At 39.3% G+C, this 16,323-nt stretch overlaps 2 protein-coding genes across 2 annotated transcripts in view; one reads left to right on the forward strand and one right to left on the reverse strand.

Moving 5' to 3' along the window:
* The first annotated feature begins 37 nt into the window (after nucleotides 1-37).
* On the forward strand, nucleotides 38-2,083 carry LOC130199283 (gamma-aminobutyric acid receptor subunit delta-like). Its single transcript, XM_056422634.1, has 2 exons — nucleotides 38-853; nucleotides 1,075-2,083. The coding sequence occupies exons 1-2, from the start codon at nucleotides 797-799 to the stop codon at nucleotides 1,402-1,404; spliced, it is 387 nt and encodes a 128-aa protein (XP_056278609.1). The 5' UTR covers nucleotides 38-796; the 3' UTR covers nucleotides 1,405-2,083.
* A 2,278-nt stretch (nucleotides 2,084-4,361) lies between these two features.
* The window catches only part of LOC130199843 (gamma-aminobutyric acid receptor subunit delta-like), a 29,623-nt gene continuing 17,661 nt past the window's right edge, over nucleotides 4,362-16,323 (reverse strand). The window contains exon 7 of the mRNA XM_056423652.1: nucleotides 4,362-4,423. Coding sequence (XP_056279627.1) covers nucleotides 4,362-4,423 — 62 coding nt within the window. The remainder of the gene's footprint in view (nucleotides 4,424-16,323) is intronic.

A 16,323-nucleotide genomic window follows, 5' to 3' on the forward strand; every position in this document is an offset into this window, starting at 1 on the left:
AGGAACAGCTCAGAGCAGTTCTGGACCGTAATGTCTGAGAGTAAAAAAATATCTGAAGTGGCCGGGGCTAAATGCTTCTGTTGAAGAAAAAAAATGCGGAACGTTAGAAAAATGCATGTCTTTAGATAAAAAATGTAAAAAAGTACTTCTATGATAAAGCAAAATGAGTGTTGAGTCCAGTAGCACAATGCAAGAGGTGTAGGGCCTCCTACTGTTCCACAGTGGGGTTTGTAATCATAAAAATAGTGACAAATGTATTTCTGAAAATATAAAACAAAAATGTCGCTCCCTCTCTTTTGTCTTTTTGATATTTACGAGTGTTTATGAATGTTATCTGGATTCTGTTAGGTTGTAATAGTTTATTTTGATAACATGTGCAGAGGTCTTATGCTTTAAATTAATACATATAGAAAGATATTATAATAGGAAATATTAGGGAGAATATTGATATTGTTATTAATGTATTATGAAGCATAGGGGTAATGTTTACTCTATCCAAATGTAAATGGCAAGAATTAATGTATGTTGCATGAGAGTGACTATGCTAGTATTAAAGATTGACGAAGCCGCTTGAAATCCGTGAAGTGACTTACAATAATAGACGGGACTTTTATTGTGAAAATACTTGTTTAGTGACTTGACCGGAAGTGACGTTTTGACCCGGGGTTCAGTGACATTCGACCCCTCCATTGTTCTAGCGGCACTTTGAACCAATCACTAGCTGTTAAAGGCTGGACTGAGGATTGGCTGATTTTGAGTCTAAGACTTTGTGGATTAGAGATAGCGCTCTCTTCTGATGGACCCCGGGCTTCAGGCTGGACCTGAGGAGCCGGGACCGATGAAGACCACGATCGTGAGGCCTTGAATGTTTGTTTTACACTTCCTGCCATTAAATGTTGATAACTTAATTCACGCGCGTCCGGAAGCCTGTTTTACATCATTTGCGAAGTGCCCAGTTTCAGAATATCCTTATAACTCTCCACAACTAGTCCATCAGGAGACTGGCGAAGTAACACAGTTGTATTTGATGCAGATTTCATTCTCTCTCTCTCTCTCTCTCTCCACCCCACACAGTCCATTGTGAAGAACGGCAAGCAGGCCATGGTCCTTTTCTCCCTGTCGGTCACCGGCATGAACCAGGGCGTGATGATCTCCAACCGCCACGGGCGTCCCCAGCGCTCCGGCAGCGAAATCCCCGGGGAGGGCGGCGGAGGCGAGGAGGCGGAGCCGCCGAGGAGGAGACGCTCCAGGCTGCCGGAGGAGTGCACGGAGGAGAAGAAATGCTGTTCCACGTGCGTGTGCAAGCCCATCGCCGCCGACACCATCGACATCTACGCCCGGGCCGTGTTCCCCTTCACCTTCGCCGTGGTGAACGTGATCTACTGGGTGGCGTACACCATGTGAAGATTGAGGCGGCAGGTCTGAGCCAAAAATGGCCGCCGTGCAGCCGGGCTGTGTGTCAGAAACTGTTTGCTGGAGTCGTGCCACTTCAATGCCGGCAGACTGGCGCAGCTGAAATATACTGCAGGAAAAATTCAAAAAAATAAACTTCAGAAGACACGTGAAGTGATACGGCCGTCGAATATGGAGACATGCTAGTAATGGAGGTAGATTTAAAAAGTGTTAACAGGACTTCATATATTCAAATGGGCAGTAGAAGTGCAAAGGACCGTGTTGGCTGTCGCAGGTTTACATAAACCGTGAGTTCAGTCCACGTGTGGACAGCAGAACAACCACGCTCTGCTCCGACGCCCGCGGCGCCGACCACGAGCCGCGCACGAGCGTCACTTTATATAATGTAGTTGGCAAAGCAACAATCTGGAGCCAGCCGCCTGTTCTCTTGAAAACCAAAATGCGCCGCCCAAACTAGAAAGGATAACAAGATGAGGTGAACTACTATTTCTGCATGGCTGATAGCTCACCCCCCCCCCTCCTTCTTTTCCTCTCCTGCCTTTTGGGTCCTCCACCCATTTTCTTTACAATTCTTTTTTTTTCTCAGGACACTGTCTGGAGGGTGTCTTATCTCCCTCTGCCAGTTCTGCCTCCCCCCCCCCCCACCATTAAAGGACTTCTTCAAACTACAGTACCTGTGTGTGTGTGTCTTCACTTGAATCTAAAAATCATGACAAAGGTTGTCGGGTGTGATTCAAATAATAGAAATGCTGAAATCCCTTTTTGGAGATGAACATTTGTAAATGCAAACCAATAATTGGCCACAGAGAATATTATTACATGTCTCTAATTTGAGGGATTATGAATACATGGCTTGCAAACTGACAGAGGGTCAAGTGTGTGCTCTGATGAATAATTTCAGACTCTTGTGCGTCCTTTCTATGAACTCGGACATTGATTTCCGGGACCTTCGGGATGAGAGAGCGTCAAACATCACAGTATATTGCCTTAATGATAACCGCTGCTTTCAGATTTTATCCAATTAGAAGATATTGTATCATACATCTTCACCAAATATAGAAGTGTTATGCAATTTTGCAAAAAAAACCATGAAGACAAATGTCACGTGCGATATTTCTTCTCTAGAGGAAAGGTCAAAGGGTCAAGCATTAGGATTCATTCACCGGGGGACTCTAAATATTCACCTGCAATACCATGGTTAGATCTCACAAAAAATGTTTTTCCTGACCTGACAATGGGACTAAAGAAAAGGTCAGGGCCTCGGCTCCAGAACATCCCAACAGGAGTCTGATGGCTGGAAAAACAAGCAACTGCACGACAGAAAAACCAAAGGATACGTCTGAGGACCTTTGGAAACACATTTCACATGCAGCGTCCGTCTCTCTGGCCCAGACGGACTGACCTAAAGGTGTTAGCTGTGGCTACACACACACCAGATGTGTGTTATCAGACCCCGACCGATCCTAAAACTTTCCCTCTGTCATTTTTTCTCCCGGTTCTTCTCGTACGTTTACACATTGGAGGCATAAAAGCCTCGAGATGAAATGTGGACCCGTGTCAGGTTCTCACTGACATGCCTCAATTTTTGCCTCAATGCGCACGACAAGGGGGCAAATACTCGCATTCAAATGAGCTGGGGCGGTCCGAACCTCATTGTTGAACAGGATTGGTCGAGTCATTTGAATATACGGACACGTAAATGTCACACATAAATAAATGAAGAAATACGTGTGGACACATAAATAGAGACATAAATAAATGAAGAAATACGTGTGGACACATAAATAGAGACATAAATAAATGAAGAAATACGTGTGGACACATAAATAGAGACATAAGTAAATGAAGAAATACGTGTGGACACATAAATAGAGACATAAATAAATGAAGAAATACGTGTGGACACATAAATAGAGACATAAATAAATGAAGAAATACGTGTGGACACATAAATAGAGACATAAATAAATGAAGAAATACAGAAATGTAGAAATATATTTACATACTGTTGAGTTATAACATATTTATTAATTTCTAGATTTATTTATACATTTATTTGTGTATTTATATAAACATTTATTTAAGCATTTATTTATTTATTCCTATATTTATTCATGCATTTATTTATTTATTTATACGTAAGTCATTTTAAGTCCTCCATAACAGCGGCGGGCCCGTCCCTTAAAGACCGAGGCGCCAGCGCTAGGTTGTCGACATCTTGGCAGGCTAATCCAAAAAATGTGGAAGAAAGTATGGTAATGGGCGACTGTGGGTCAGTGGGTAGCAGGTCTGTCTTTCAATCAGGGGGTTGGAGGTTCAATCCCCGCCCTAGTCGGTGTGTCCTTGAGCAAGACACTTCACCCTGAGTTGCTCCCTGTAGCTGCGTCTGCTGTGTATGATTGTAACAGGATTGTAAGTCGCTTTGGATAAAAGTGTCAGCTAAATGACATGTAATGTAATACAGTACATCTGAGGTGGGCCCCAATGGCCCCAATGGCCCAGCAGCTGGCCACACATCACTCACAGTGGCAACGCTCTAAATACTGCCTCACTTTAGTTAATACAATAACCCCCCCCCCTAGTCCAGAGCAAACGTAGAAATACATGTAACTCTTCACTTTAAATACACCGGTCACTTCAAACTGACTTACACCGGTTAAAGTTCTGAAAGCTGCATTTTATCTTATATGTATATTCTTAATTCTCCCACTGTGTAGGTCGTCGTTGATTGTCGCACCACTCGCCGTGACACAGATGGCAATAAAAGGTTCTGATTCTGCTCCTGAGATGGCGAATTAGCTGAAGAGAACAACATTCTCATGTCCAGCCGCTCCGATAGTGACTCCTCAGGGGGAACGCCGGCGTCTCCGATACCTCTTTGTTGCTCCGTGTTTTTTGTGCTCCGTGAGAGCGGCGGCGGCGGCGGCGGCCATGGAGCGAGGCTCTTATCAGGGCAGGCAGCGGCGAGGCAGCGGCAGGCGATGGGTGGGGTCCGGTCCGGGCCGGTCCTCTGTGAGCAGAGAGCGACACAGGCCGGCTTCTCCCAAGGAGATACCTTTGTTCTGGGCCAGGAGAGATGACATCATGACGGATGGCGATGAAGATGTGGGCGCAGAGGGGGGCAGGAAACACTATCTACTACTGTGGCACCGAGGGGACAGAGACACACACACACATACACACACACACACACACACACTTGTGGGACACACTAATGCTCACTGACACTCCAGTGGACTTGAACAGCAGTCACACACACACACACACACACACACACAAACACCCCACATCCCCCTCACACACACACAGAAACATCATTGCCATGTCTTCACATCCAGTTGGTCTTGGAGGTCTCATTTAAAAAGGCCAAGCCGGTCGGAGTGTGTGTCTGTTCTTCAGTGTGTGTCTGTTCTTCAGTGTGTGTCTGTTCTTGAGTGTGTCTGTTCTTGAGTGTGTGACTGTTCTTCAGTGTGTGTCTGTTCTTGAGTGTGTCTGTTCTTGAGTGTGTGTCTGTTCTTCAGTGTGTGTCTGTTCTTGAGTGTGTCTGTTCTTGAGTGTGTCTGTTCTTGAGTGTGTGTCTGTTCTTCAGTGTGTCTGTTCTTGAGTGTGTCTGTTCTTGAGTGTGTGACTGTTCTTAAGTGTGTCTGTTCTTGAGTGTGTGTCTGTTCTTGAGTGTGTCTGTTCTTGAGTGTGTCTGTTCTTGAGTGTGTGACTGTTCTTAAGTGTGTCTGTTCTTGAGTGTGTGACTGTTCTTCAGTGTGTCTGTTCTTGAGTGTGTGACTGTTCTTGAGTGTGTGACTGTTCTTCAGTGTGTCTGTTCTTGACTGTGTGACTGTTCTTGAGTGTGTGTCTGTTCTTGAGTGTGTGACTGTTCTTGAGTGTGTCTGTTCTTGAGTGTGTGTCTGTTCTTGAGTGTGTCTGTTCTTGAGTGTGTGTCTGTTCTTGAGTGTGTCTGTTCTTCAGTGTGTGTCTGTTCTTGTTGTGACATCTTCTGCAGCTGCAGGGACGTACCCTGAAGGAATCGATCTCCAAGAGGAATCCAGCTCAGACTGAAGGTACAGCACCGTATTCCTATTACAAAAAACTAAAAATAAGCAAAAACAAACAAAATATAGAATATGTTACTCATTTATTTCTTTTTTTAACAGATTCCTTTTCACTGACGTCACGTGAGCTCTTTGGCTGTTAGGAAGCTGCAGCTCTTTATTAATGGCTAACATGTCGTCACTGTCCATCTCCGTATGTGGCGAATGCTCTTGTCTTGTGTGTGTGAGCACCACGACCTTTAAGATGACCTTCACATACAGTATCAATCGTTTTGAAGGCAGCGTCATGCCGACTGGAGGATGTTTTGTTGTGACGTGAGGAGCACATGTTGTTGTTGTTGAAAGTGTCTGGTGAACTGCTGTTGGCAGTAAACAAGTTTAGATATAAATCCTGTGCACACAGAGAAATAATGGTTCTTACATGGTTCTTTAAAATGCTTTGTGGTTCTACAAAGAACCAACAACTGAAGAACCATTTTTTATTTGAGACACCTCTATAGGTTATTTGAAGAACTATTTAAGGAAATGGTTCTTTAAAGAACCCTAGTTTGAAAAGTTATTTGTGGAACCAGAAATGGTGCCTTGAAGAACCATGTTTTGAAGGTTCTTTGAGACACCGTTATGTTATTTAAAGAACCATTTAAGAAAATGGTTCTTTGAAGAACCCTAGTTCAAAAGGTTCTTTGTGGAACCAGATATGGTGCCTTAAAGAACCATTTAAGGTTTTTTTGAGACACCTTTATAGGTTATTTAAAGAACTATTTAAGGAAATGGTTCTTTAAAGAACCATGTTTTGAAGGTTCTTTGAGACAACTTTATAGGTTATTTAAAGAACCATTTAAGAAAATGGTTCTTTAAAGAACCCTAGTTCAAAAGGTTCTTTGTGGAACCAGATATGGTGCCTTAAAGAACCATTTGAAAGGTTTTTTTGAGACACCTTTATAGGTTATTTAAAGAACTATTTAAGGAAATGGTTCTTTAAAGAACCCTGGTTTGAAAGGTTCTTTGTGGAACCAGAAATGGTGCCTTGAAGAACCATGTTTTGAAGGTTATTTGAGACACCTTTATAGGTTATTTAAAGAACCATTTAAGAAAATGGTTCTTTAAAGAACCCTAGTTCAAAAGGTTCTTTGTGGAACCAGATATGGTGCCTTAAAGAACCATTTTAAAGGTTTTTTTGAGACACCTTTATAGGTTATTTAAAGAACTATTTAAGGAAATGGTTCTTTAAAGAACCCTGGTTTGAAAGGTTCTTTGTGGAACCAGAAATGGTGCCTTGAAGAACCATGTTTTGAAGGTTATTTGAGACACCTTTATAGGTTATTTAAAGAACTATTTAAGGAAATGGTTCTTTAAAGAACCCTGGTTTAAAAGGTTCTTAAATGGTTCTTCTATGACATCACTCGGAAGAACCATTTTCGGTTCCAATTTTTATTTGTGTGCGTATTAGAAAGTAGCATTACACATTTTGTGTGTGTTGTATTTTGTCTTAATTACACGGTGACAGGAAACATAGGGGACAAGAGAAGGGTATGAAAAGGTCCGTGGTCGGCGTTTAACTGGATTAAACCGGTATGCATTTCAACCCCTTTCAAGTCCTCGAGTCCTCATAATAATCCACTGATCCAGAGATCAGATTTAAACAAACCCATGCAAAGCCTCCCGGAGTTATTTAATTTGGACTCCAGATCGGTTTCTCTAACTTGCTTAGTAATCACTGGTTGCTTTAAATTCCCCCAAAGATCAGAAGCTTTTACCCTAAACTGACAGCACACAAACATGATGAAAGAGTCATTGATAAGGAAAGCTCAATTGGGGCATATAAAAAGTAATGATGCATGCGGTTATTTAACTGTTTACTACGTGTTTGTGGTTGGTTTGTGTTTATTAACTGACTTTATTGCTTGAATTTATTGCAAAATGCAATCAAATTAAACTGCCCTTTGGCAATTGGCACTTCTATACTCCGCAAAAGCCTTTACTGTTTGACATCAAGTGTGTTGCAGTTAAAATCATACTATTCAAAAGAACATAAAGGCCTTTATTGTTGTAACTTTTGACATCTTGTAAACAAAACTTTTGGTTAGTTGTGCAAAAAATACTGGAAAAGCCTCAGCTTTCATTAATCCTGAAAGAGTTATCTGTTTCAAATTAAAATGCGGTGTATAGATAGTCATTTAATTTACTTAATCAAAACCCACCTGTTCAAAACTGCTTTTAATGTGTGATTGTGTGCTCTCTACATTCTTATTTGCTTTTATCGTTTGTTTCTCTTGTAATTTTAGTTATTTCTATTGCATAGCTTTTAGGATATTTTAACTATGTGTTGTAAAGCGTCTTTGAGTATTTAGAAAAGCGCTATAGAAATGTAATGTAATATTATTATTAGGGTCCTCGTCGACTTCGTCGTAGAGGAACCTATTGTTTTTCTAAGAGTTATTATTAGGGTCCTCGTCGACTTCGTCGTAGAGGAACCTATTGTTATTGTAGTGATTATTAGGGTCCTCGTCGACTTCGTCGTAGAGGAACCTATTGTTTTTCTAGTGATTATTATTAGGGCCGGGGCGGCGTCGTGGTACGTCCGGCGAGAAACCCTGTGTTTTCACGTGTTTGTGTGGGGCCCGAGGGCGGCGTCGTGAAGGCACGTCCGGCGAGACCTATTGTTTTTCACGTGTTTATTATTATTATAGTTATATATTGCCTTAGCAGGGAGATACGAGTGTCTCGGACTGCCACGACAACGTTCAAAATTTCCAAACATATCAGGATCGGCGAAAAATTCGATAATTTTGAGGTCTCGGGAAAAAGTGCACAAAATTAGCTCTCTAGCGCCCTTGAGGTGAAAGCTAATAATTTTTTTCGACAATGACCGATTGACTTGAAATTTGACATAGAGGTTCACCTGGACCTGCTCTACAAATTAGCGTTGGCGAAATCAAATGCGCCTAACTAGATTTTCCGCCATTTGAATTTTGTAAAAATATTTTTTCATTTTTTCCAAAACGCTTTGTCCAATTCTTGAAAATTTCTGTGGTCCATTATTGAGTCAATGTCATCATAATCTGTGAAAATCTTGTTGATATCTTATTACGTTCAGACGATATGGACCAATGAACATTTAAAGGGTGTGGCCTAATATTTGAAGTTACATAACTTCCAAATCCTTTGGCCTAACCTCACCAAATTTCTATCATATGTCCATATGGCATCCCTTAACCTACCTATTTTTCATAATATTTGAACATTAGGGGCGCTATCAATATCTGCATTTTTGCCATTTTGATGTTTTTTGACGTTGTAAAACAGTTAACTCCTCCTAGAGCGTACTCGATTCATTCAAACTCGCCTATATGATCTTGAGACCTTTTCCTCTTAAGTCTTTGAAAGATTTAAAAATATTAAACTTTGAGAGGTCGGTCGAACTTTAAAAACATAAAAACAAAACACAATAACAATCCAAGTTGATGTAACTTGCCCATACATGATGTTATCTGCTCCATATTTCTCAGATATCATGACATACTGACCCTGAAGAGATTAATATGCAAATTTTTTTTTTATGGTCAAAGCGCCACCTAGTGGCACCATGAAGTTACATGTTTTATTCTTTTATACCCTGCTCATCACAGATTAGTCAGATCCCACTCACAATTTCCCAAGATAGACCTAATACCTTGGTAATGCTCCCCTGCGAAGCTCGTAACGATACGTTGAACATTGGGACCTCGGTATAGCGTCAAAGTATGGTCCTTCGCCGTGAATAATCGACTCCACATCATCGGATCAATCCAAACTCCACATGTGTGATGAGACTCCAGGCCTGAAGACCTCTGCAGTCTAATTTGTTATTTTAGTCGTAGCGCCACCTACTGGTAACCGGAACACAAATAGTTATTTCTTTGGGCCTCAGTATTTGCCCCCAATGACCGGTTACCTCGTAATTCATCCTCGTGTCCGCTTAGACCTGCTCTAACGAAAATTACATTGTGACCGTGAGCTCCACCCACTTAGATTTTCCGCCATTTTGAATTTTGTTAAAACATATTTTTTTCGCTTTTTTCCAAAACGCTTTCTCCGATTCATCCGAAAATTTCTGGGATCCATTATTGGTTCGCCGTCATCATAACTACCGAAGATCTCGTCGATATGTCATTGCGTTCGGAGAAGAAAACGTCTAACTCTTTGGCCTTTCGGTCTGAAGGTCGCAAGCCTTCTCGGTCCGGCGAACGGACGACCGGCAAGTACCCTCGACGTGCGTGAATTGTCGAGGGCCCGCTCAATGCTGCTAGCAGCTTTAATTAGGGTCCTCGTCGACTTCGTCGTAGAGGAACCTATTGTTTTTCAAAGGATTATTATTATTATTATTCTCGGGCCGCAAGAAACGTCGACTGTCCGCACCCCGTACGCCCCAGCAGACTTAAATTCCACATGCAGAAGCAGACTGGTGAAAATTTTCATATTATTGAGTTTTCGTATTAGTACATAAAGAAATGGCTCTCTAGCGCCCCCTACAAACTTCTTTTTTCAGTAGCAATAGTTTTCTTCCCCCGATGACCGATTGACTTGAGATTTGGTCCAGAGGTCAGAATTGACCAGCTCTACAAAAAAGCCTCTCAGACCCCTAAGCTCCGCCTACTTAGATTTTCCGCCATTTTGAATTTCTTTAAAAACAGTTTTTTTCCAACTTCTCCTAAACGCTTAGTCCGAATCATACACAACTTGTTGTGGTTCATTATCGATTCAATGCCATCATAGATCTTCGAAAGATAGTTAATATGTCATTGCGTTCAGAAGATATGGACCAATGAACATCCAAGGGGTGTGGCCTTATTTGTAAAGACACCTAACTTCCAAATCACTTGGACTATCCTCACCAAATTGGTAGCCTATGTCCACAAGGACACCTTTAACCTACCTTAATTTTTTCATAACGTTTGAACATTAGGGGGCGCTATAATCAATCCCTCAAAATATGCCTTTTTCATGATTTAGGGGTTAACTACTCCTAGAGCTTAAACCCGATACATTCCAAACTTGGCCTATATGGTCTTGAGACCTTTGTCTTGAAATGGCCTTAAAAGATTTCAATAATATTAAACTTTGTGCGTTTGCCGGACCGGCAAAGAAACGCCATTCGCCATGAAAATTGACGTTGTTGTAACTCATCCATACATTATGGAATCTGCTCCATATTTCTCATACATCATGACATAATGACCCTGAAGACATCCATATGCTAATTTTTCCATATGCTAATTTTTTTTTCTGGAAAGAAACGCCATTCGCCATGAAAATTGACGTTGTTGTAACTCATCCATACATTATGGAATCTGCTCCATATTTCTCATACATCATGACATAATGACCCTGAAGACATCCATATGCTAATTTTTCCATATGCTAATTTTTTTTTCTGGAAAGAAACGCCATTCCATGAAAATTGACGTTGTTGTAACTCATCCATACATTATGGAATCTGCTCCATATTTCTCATACATCATGACATAATGACCCTGAAGACATCCATATGCTAATTTTCCATATGCTAATTTTTTTTTCTGGAAAGAAACGCCATTCGCCATGAAAATTGACGTTGTTGTAACTCATCCATACATAATGGAATCTGCTCCATATTTCTCATACATCATGACATAATGACCCTGAAGACATCCATATGCTAATTTTTCCATATGCTAATTTTTGGAAAAGAATCATTTAATGAAAATTGACGTTGTTGTAACTCATCCATACATAATGGAATCTGCTCCATATTTCTCATACATCATGACATAATGACCCTGAAGACATCCATATGCTAATTTTTCCATATGCTAATTTTTTTCTGTACAGAAGCGCCATTCGCCATGAAAATTGACGTTGTTGTAACTCAGCCATACATAATGGAATCTGCTCCATATTTCTCATACATCATGACATAATGACCCTGGAGACATCGATATGCTAATTTTTCCATATGCTAATCTTTTTTTCCGGAAAAAGCCCATTCGCCATGAAAATTTACGTTGTTGTAACTCAGCCATACATAATGGAATCTGCTCCATATTTCTCATACATCATGACATACTGTCCCTGAAGACATCCATATGCTAATTTTTGATTCTGGTCGTAGCGCCAACTAGTGCCACTAGGAAGGTACATGTTTTTTACTTTTATACACTGCTCCTTGAATTATTCAGATCCTCTCAAAATATACCAGAATAGACCTAAGACCTTGATGATGCTTCCCTGTGAAGCTCGTAGCGACACGTTGAATCACATTCACATGTAATTTACATGACAAGGTCTAGACTTCATATGGATACACATGATGCATGTATATGTTCAAGTGTCACAGCGCCCCTACTGGCAACCCTGGACTCGCTCAAATCTGCTCCAAACTTCTCATGCTTAGAATTCCGGCCTGAGGATATCAACGAGCCTTTTTCACTCGGAGTCAAGCGCCACCGACTAGCAAAAGTAAAATCAGTGTCGGCGTGACGGTCAGCCAGGCCGATGCGTCGCGCGTCGGCCGAGGGCGGCGTCGCCAGCACCCCGATGTGCGAGCAGGAAGAGGACCCGTTCGCCGCTCGCAGCTTTAATTAGGGCCGAGGCGGCGTGCGTGAAGTACGTCCGGCGAGAACCTATTGTTTTCACGTGTTTGTTATTATTATTATTAGGGGACGACGCGTCGTGAATGCGCGTCGTCGAGAGAACCTGTTGTTTTCCGTGTTTATTATTAGCCATTATTACCGCCTTAGCATGGAGATACAGTGTCTCGACTGCCCGACAACGTTCAAAATTTCCAAACATATCAGGATCGGCGAAAATTCGATATTTTTGAGGTCGCGGGAAAAGTGACAAGAATTAGCTCTCTGGCGCCCCTTGAGGTAGAAAGAGCATACTTTTTTCAACAATGACCGATTGACTTGAGGTACAGCTAGGAGTTCACCTGGACCTGCTCTACAAATAACTCAATGGTGGCCATCAAATGCGCCTAACTAGATTTTCCTCCATTTTGAATTTTGTAAAAAAATATTTTTTTCACCTTTTTCCAAAACGCTTTGTCCGATTCACCCGAAAATTTCTGTGGTCCATTATTGGGTCAATGTCATCATAATCTGTGAAAATCTTGTTGATATCTTATTACGTTCAGACGATATGGACCAATGAACATTTAAAGGGTGTGGCCTAATATTTGAAGTTACATAACTTCCAAATCCTTTGGCCTAGCCTCACCAAATTTCTATCATATGTCCATATGGCATCCCTTAACCTACATTACGATTTTTAGCATATTTGACCATTAGGGGGCGCTGCAATTAATCACTCAATATCTGCATTTTTTGCCATTTTTGGCCATTTTTGATGTTTTTTGGAGGTTGTAAAACAGTTAACTCCTCCTAGAGCGTACATCCGATTCATTCCAAACTGGCCCTATATGATCTTGAGACCTTTTTCCTCTTAAGTCTTTGAAAGATTTAAAAAATATTAAACTTTGAGAGGTCGGTCGAACTTTAAAAAAACATAAAAAAACACAATTCGCCATAAAAATCCAAGTTGATGTAACTTGCCCATACATCGTGTAATCTGCTCCATATTTCTCAGATATCATGACATACTGACCCTGAAGAGATTAATATGCAAATTTTTTCTTATGGTCAAAGCGCCACCTAGTGGCACCATGAAGTTACATGTTTTATTCTTTTATACCCTGCTCATCACAGATTAGTCAGATCCCACTCAGAATTTCCCAAAATAGACCTAATACCTTGCTAATGCTCTCCCTGCGAAGCTCGTAACGATCGTTGAACATTGGGACCTCGGTATAGCGTCAAAGTATGGTCCTTCGCCGTGAGTTTAATAAACCAATGTCGACTCCCATCATGGATCCAACCAAACTCCACATGTGTGATGAGACTCAGGCCTAGGGTCTCTGCAGTCTAATTTGTCATTTTTTTTCTGTTTTACGCAGGGAAAATTTTCTCCAGCTTCAAGCCACATGTTAAATTTTTTAAAAAGGAACCCACCCCGAAATAAAATTTTTTTTTGCCAAATTTTTTTAATTTTTTTCAAAAATAATTTATCTGGTATTGTCAATAGAAGAACCCCATCTGGGGATTCCCGAAAAATTTTTCCCCGGAAATTTTAAAAAATTAAATTTATTTTAATTGCCTTTGATTTATTTAATTTCTTTTCCAATAAATGACCTTATGGGGCATTAATTTCCCCCGAATAATTCCGAAAATTTTTTGACAAGGAAAAAAATGGGAAAAAACCTCACAAAATGGTCCCCCTTTTTGACCAAAGGACACGCCTGAAGAATTTCCCCCAAAAATTTTTCCCCCTTTTAATTTTTATATTTTTTTTTGATTAAAAACCTTTGCCGTTAAAAAATTTTTATTATTTTCTCAAAGGCTTCCCCAGAAGAACCAATATCCCCTAGATTTTTCTAAGAATACTTTAGAACTCAAAATATGACTTTTTTTAGACACTTTTCCCAACAGATAATTTTAAAAGAAAAATCCTTAAAAACTTTTGCCCTTTTAGGAAAAAAGGGCCATATTTTTAAAAATTTATAAAATTTATTTCAAGATTCCCCCCCAATTTATAAAAAGACCTTAACCATTAAAATAATTTTTCTTAATTTTAAAACCCTTTTTAAAATCAAAAAATTTTTAAATTCCCGCTTCTGGGTTCTCCAACCAGACATTTACAATTGAAAGAAATTCAAATTTTTTTTTTAAAGGGCCCCTTTCCCCCAAAATGAATTTTTTTTTTTATACTCTTTTAAGATTTAAAAAAAAAGATCCAAATAAATTTTCCGTAAATTCTGTAACTCACGCCCCCTATGAATTGATATCTGGTCGAGACCAAATTATAATCTTTTATAAACCAAATTTTTTTTTCATAAAACTGCTGTTAATTTTTATTTTATTTTGAAAAATTTAAAAGGGAAACCCTAAGTTTTTTTTTTTATTTTTTTAGAAAATATACCTTATTTAAATACCCCCTTTTTTATGGTATTGAATTTTATCATCATGATTTTATTTTGAATTTGTATAGAAAACATACTTTTAAATTAAAAATTTCCAACTTAAACCTCCCCAAAATTTAAAATTTCCCAAAAAAATTTTTTCCAAGACTGGGAAACATATTCCTTTTTAATTTTTGGTCCCCCCTTTTAAAAAATCAAAAAGCTGAATTTTAGCTTTTAAGTCAGTTTTAATTAAAAAATTAATTTTTATTGCCTTAGCCGGGTGATCCCCACGAATTTTTAAAAAAAGGGCGGCGAAAGAATTTTTGGCCGGGGAAATTGCCCAGCGCCCCTTTAAAAATTTTTTTTTTAAAATTTCCTTACGGGAAAGGTCCCGGGTCCCGGGCCCGCCACAAAACTTTAAAATTTTAAACCCCCCTAGGGTTTTGGCCGAAAATTTTAAAAAATTTTTTTTTTTTAAAAAGGGGACAAAAATTTTGGGGGCCTTAGCGCCCCTTAATTGAAAAGGATACTTTTTTCAAAAATGGGCCAATTTAAAATTGGAAATTTGAAAACTAATTCCAAATTTTTCCCGCCCCACCAAAATAATTCCCAAAGGTTTCCCCCTTTTTTAAAATTTTCGGGGGCCCAAACTGATTTTGCCATTTTGAATTTTTTTTTTAAAAAAACCCCTTTTTCCCTTTTTTCCAAAACCCCCCTTTGTCCGGGTTTTTTCCTTGGAAAAAAAATTTCTTTGGTCCAATTTTCTCAATTGCCCTAAAAAACTTTTTGAAAATCATGTTGGAAAATTCTTATTTCGTTCAGACATAAAGGGCCCTGAAAATTTAAATTGGCCCAATTTTTTAAGGTTCAAACCCAAAACCCTTTTTACCTAAATTACCCTTTTTTTTTTATATGTCCAATTTTGGATCCCCTTTAAATAAACCCAAAATTTTTTTCAATAAAAAATTTTAACATTGGGGCCGGTTTTAAATTTTCCTTGCCCTTTTCCAAATTTTTTTTTTTTGGGTAATTAAAATCCTTTAGAGCCCGGAAACCCGAATTTTATTTTAAACTCGCCCCTATAGAACCAAACCTTTTTCCCCTTTTGTTTTGAAAGAAAAAATTTAAACTTTGGGGGTTGGGGGCAACAAAAAACATTTTTAAAAAACCCCCAATTTCCCCCATTTTAAAAAAAATTTTTTTTTTAAAACCCTTTTTTTCCATTCATAAAATTTCTGGTCCCTTTTTTCCTTTAATAATCAAAAGCCATATGACCCCCGAAAAAAAAAATATGAAAATTTTTCCCAAGGGTCAAACGCCACCCCAAGGAATTTAAGGGGTTAACTGTTTTTAAATTTTTTATTCCCTTGCTAAAACAGTTTCGGGTCCCAACCCCAAAATTTTCCCAAAAATAGGGCCCAAAATATTTTGGGGTAAAAAAGCTCCCTTGGGGAAAACTTTTTAACAAAACCCTTGAAAATTTTGGGGGAAGGTTATACCCTTTTAAAATAAAGGTCCTTCGCCCTTGAGCCGAATTTTTAAAAAAATTTTTACTTTTCCAAAACGGTCCAATTTCCCAAACTTTTTTAAATTTTAAAGGAATCCAAACCTTTAAAAATCTTGTTAATTTTATTTTAGGTAGGCCAATAAAATGGGTGGGCCAAAAATTTTTCTTTCCAAATATTTGGGCCCCCTACCAAAATTTCCCTTTAAAATTTCCCTAGGTCCCTTAACCTCCCTAACAAAATTTAAAATTGGGGCCTAATCCCCCAATTAAACTTGCCCTTTTTTAAATTTTTTAAAAAATTTTTTTGTTTTTCCCCAAAAGCTTTTTCCCATTCATTTCCAAAACTGGGCCCATTATCGGCCTTTTTTCTTTAACTTAAA

The sequence above is a fragment of the Pseudoliparis swirei genome, chromosome 9 (genome assembly GCF_029220125.1).
Source record: "Pseudoliparis swirei isolate HS2019 ecotype Mariana Trench chromosome 9, NWPU_hadal_v1, whole genome shotgun sequence".
In the NCBI taxonomy this organism is placed as follows: Eukaryota; Metazoa; Chordata; class Actinopteri; order Perciformes; family Liparidae; genus Pseudoliparis; species Pseudoliparis swirei.

Bases quoted from the DNA above. Each gene is read 5' to 3' on its own strand.
- LOC130199283 (XM_056422634.1), top strand. From the start codon at position 797: ATGGACCCCGGGCTTCAGGCTGGACCTGAGGAGCCGGGACCGATGAAG. The intron at 854-1,074 runs GTGAGGCCTTGA...CACCCCACACAG, and splicing joins GACCGATGAAGACCACGATC to TCCATTGTGAAGAACGGCAA.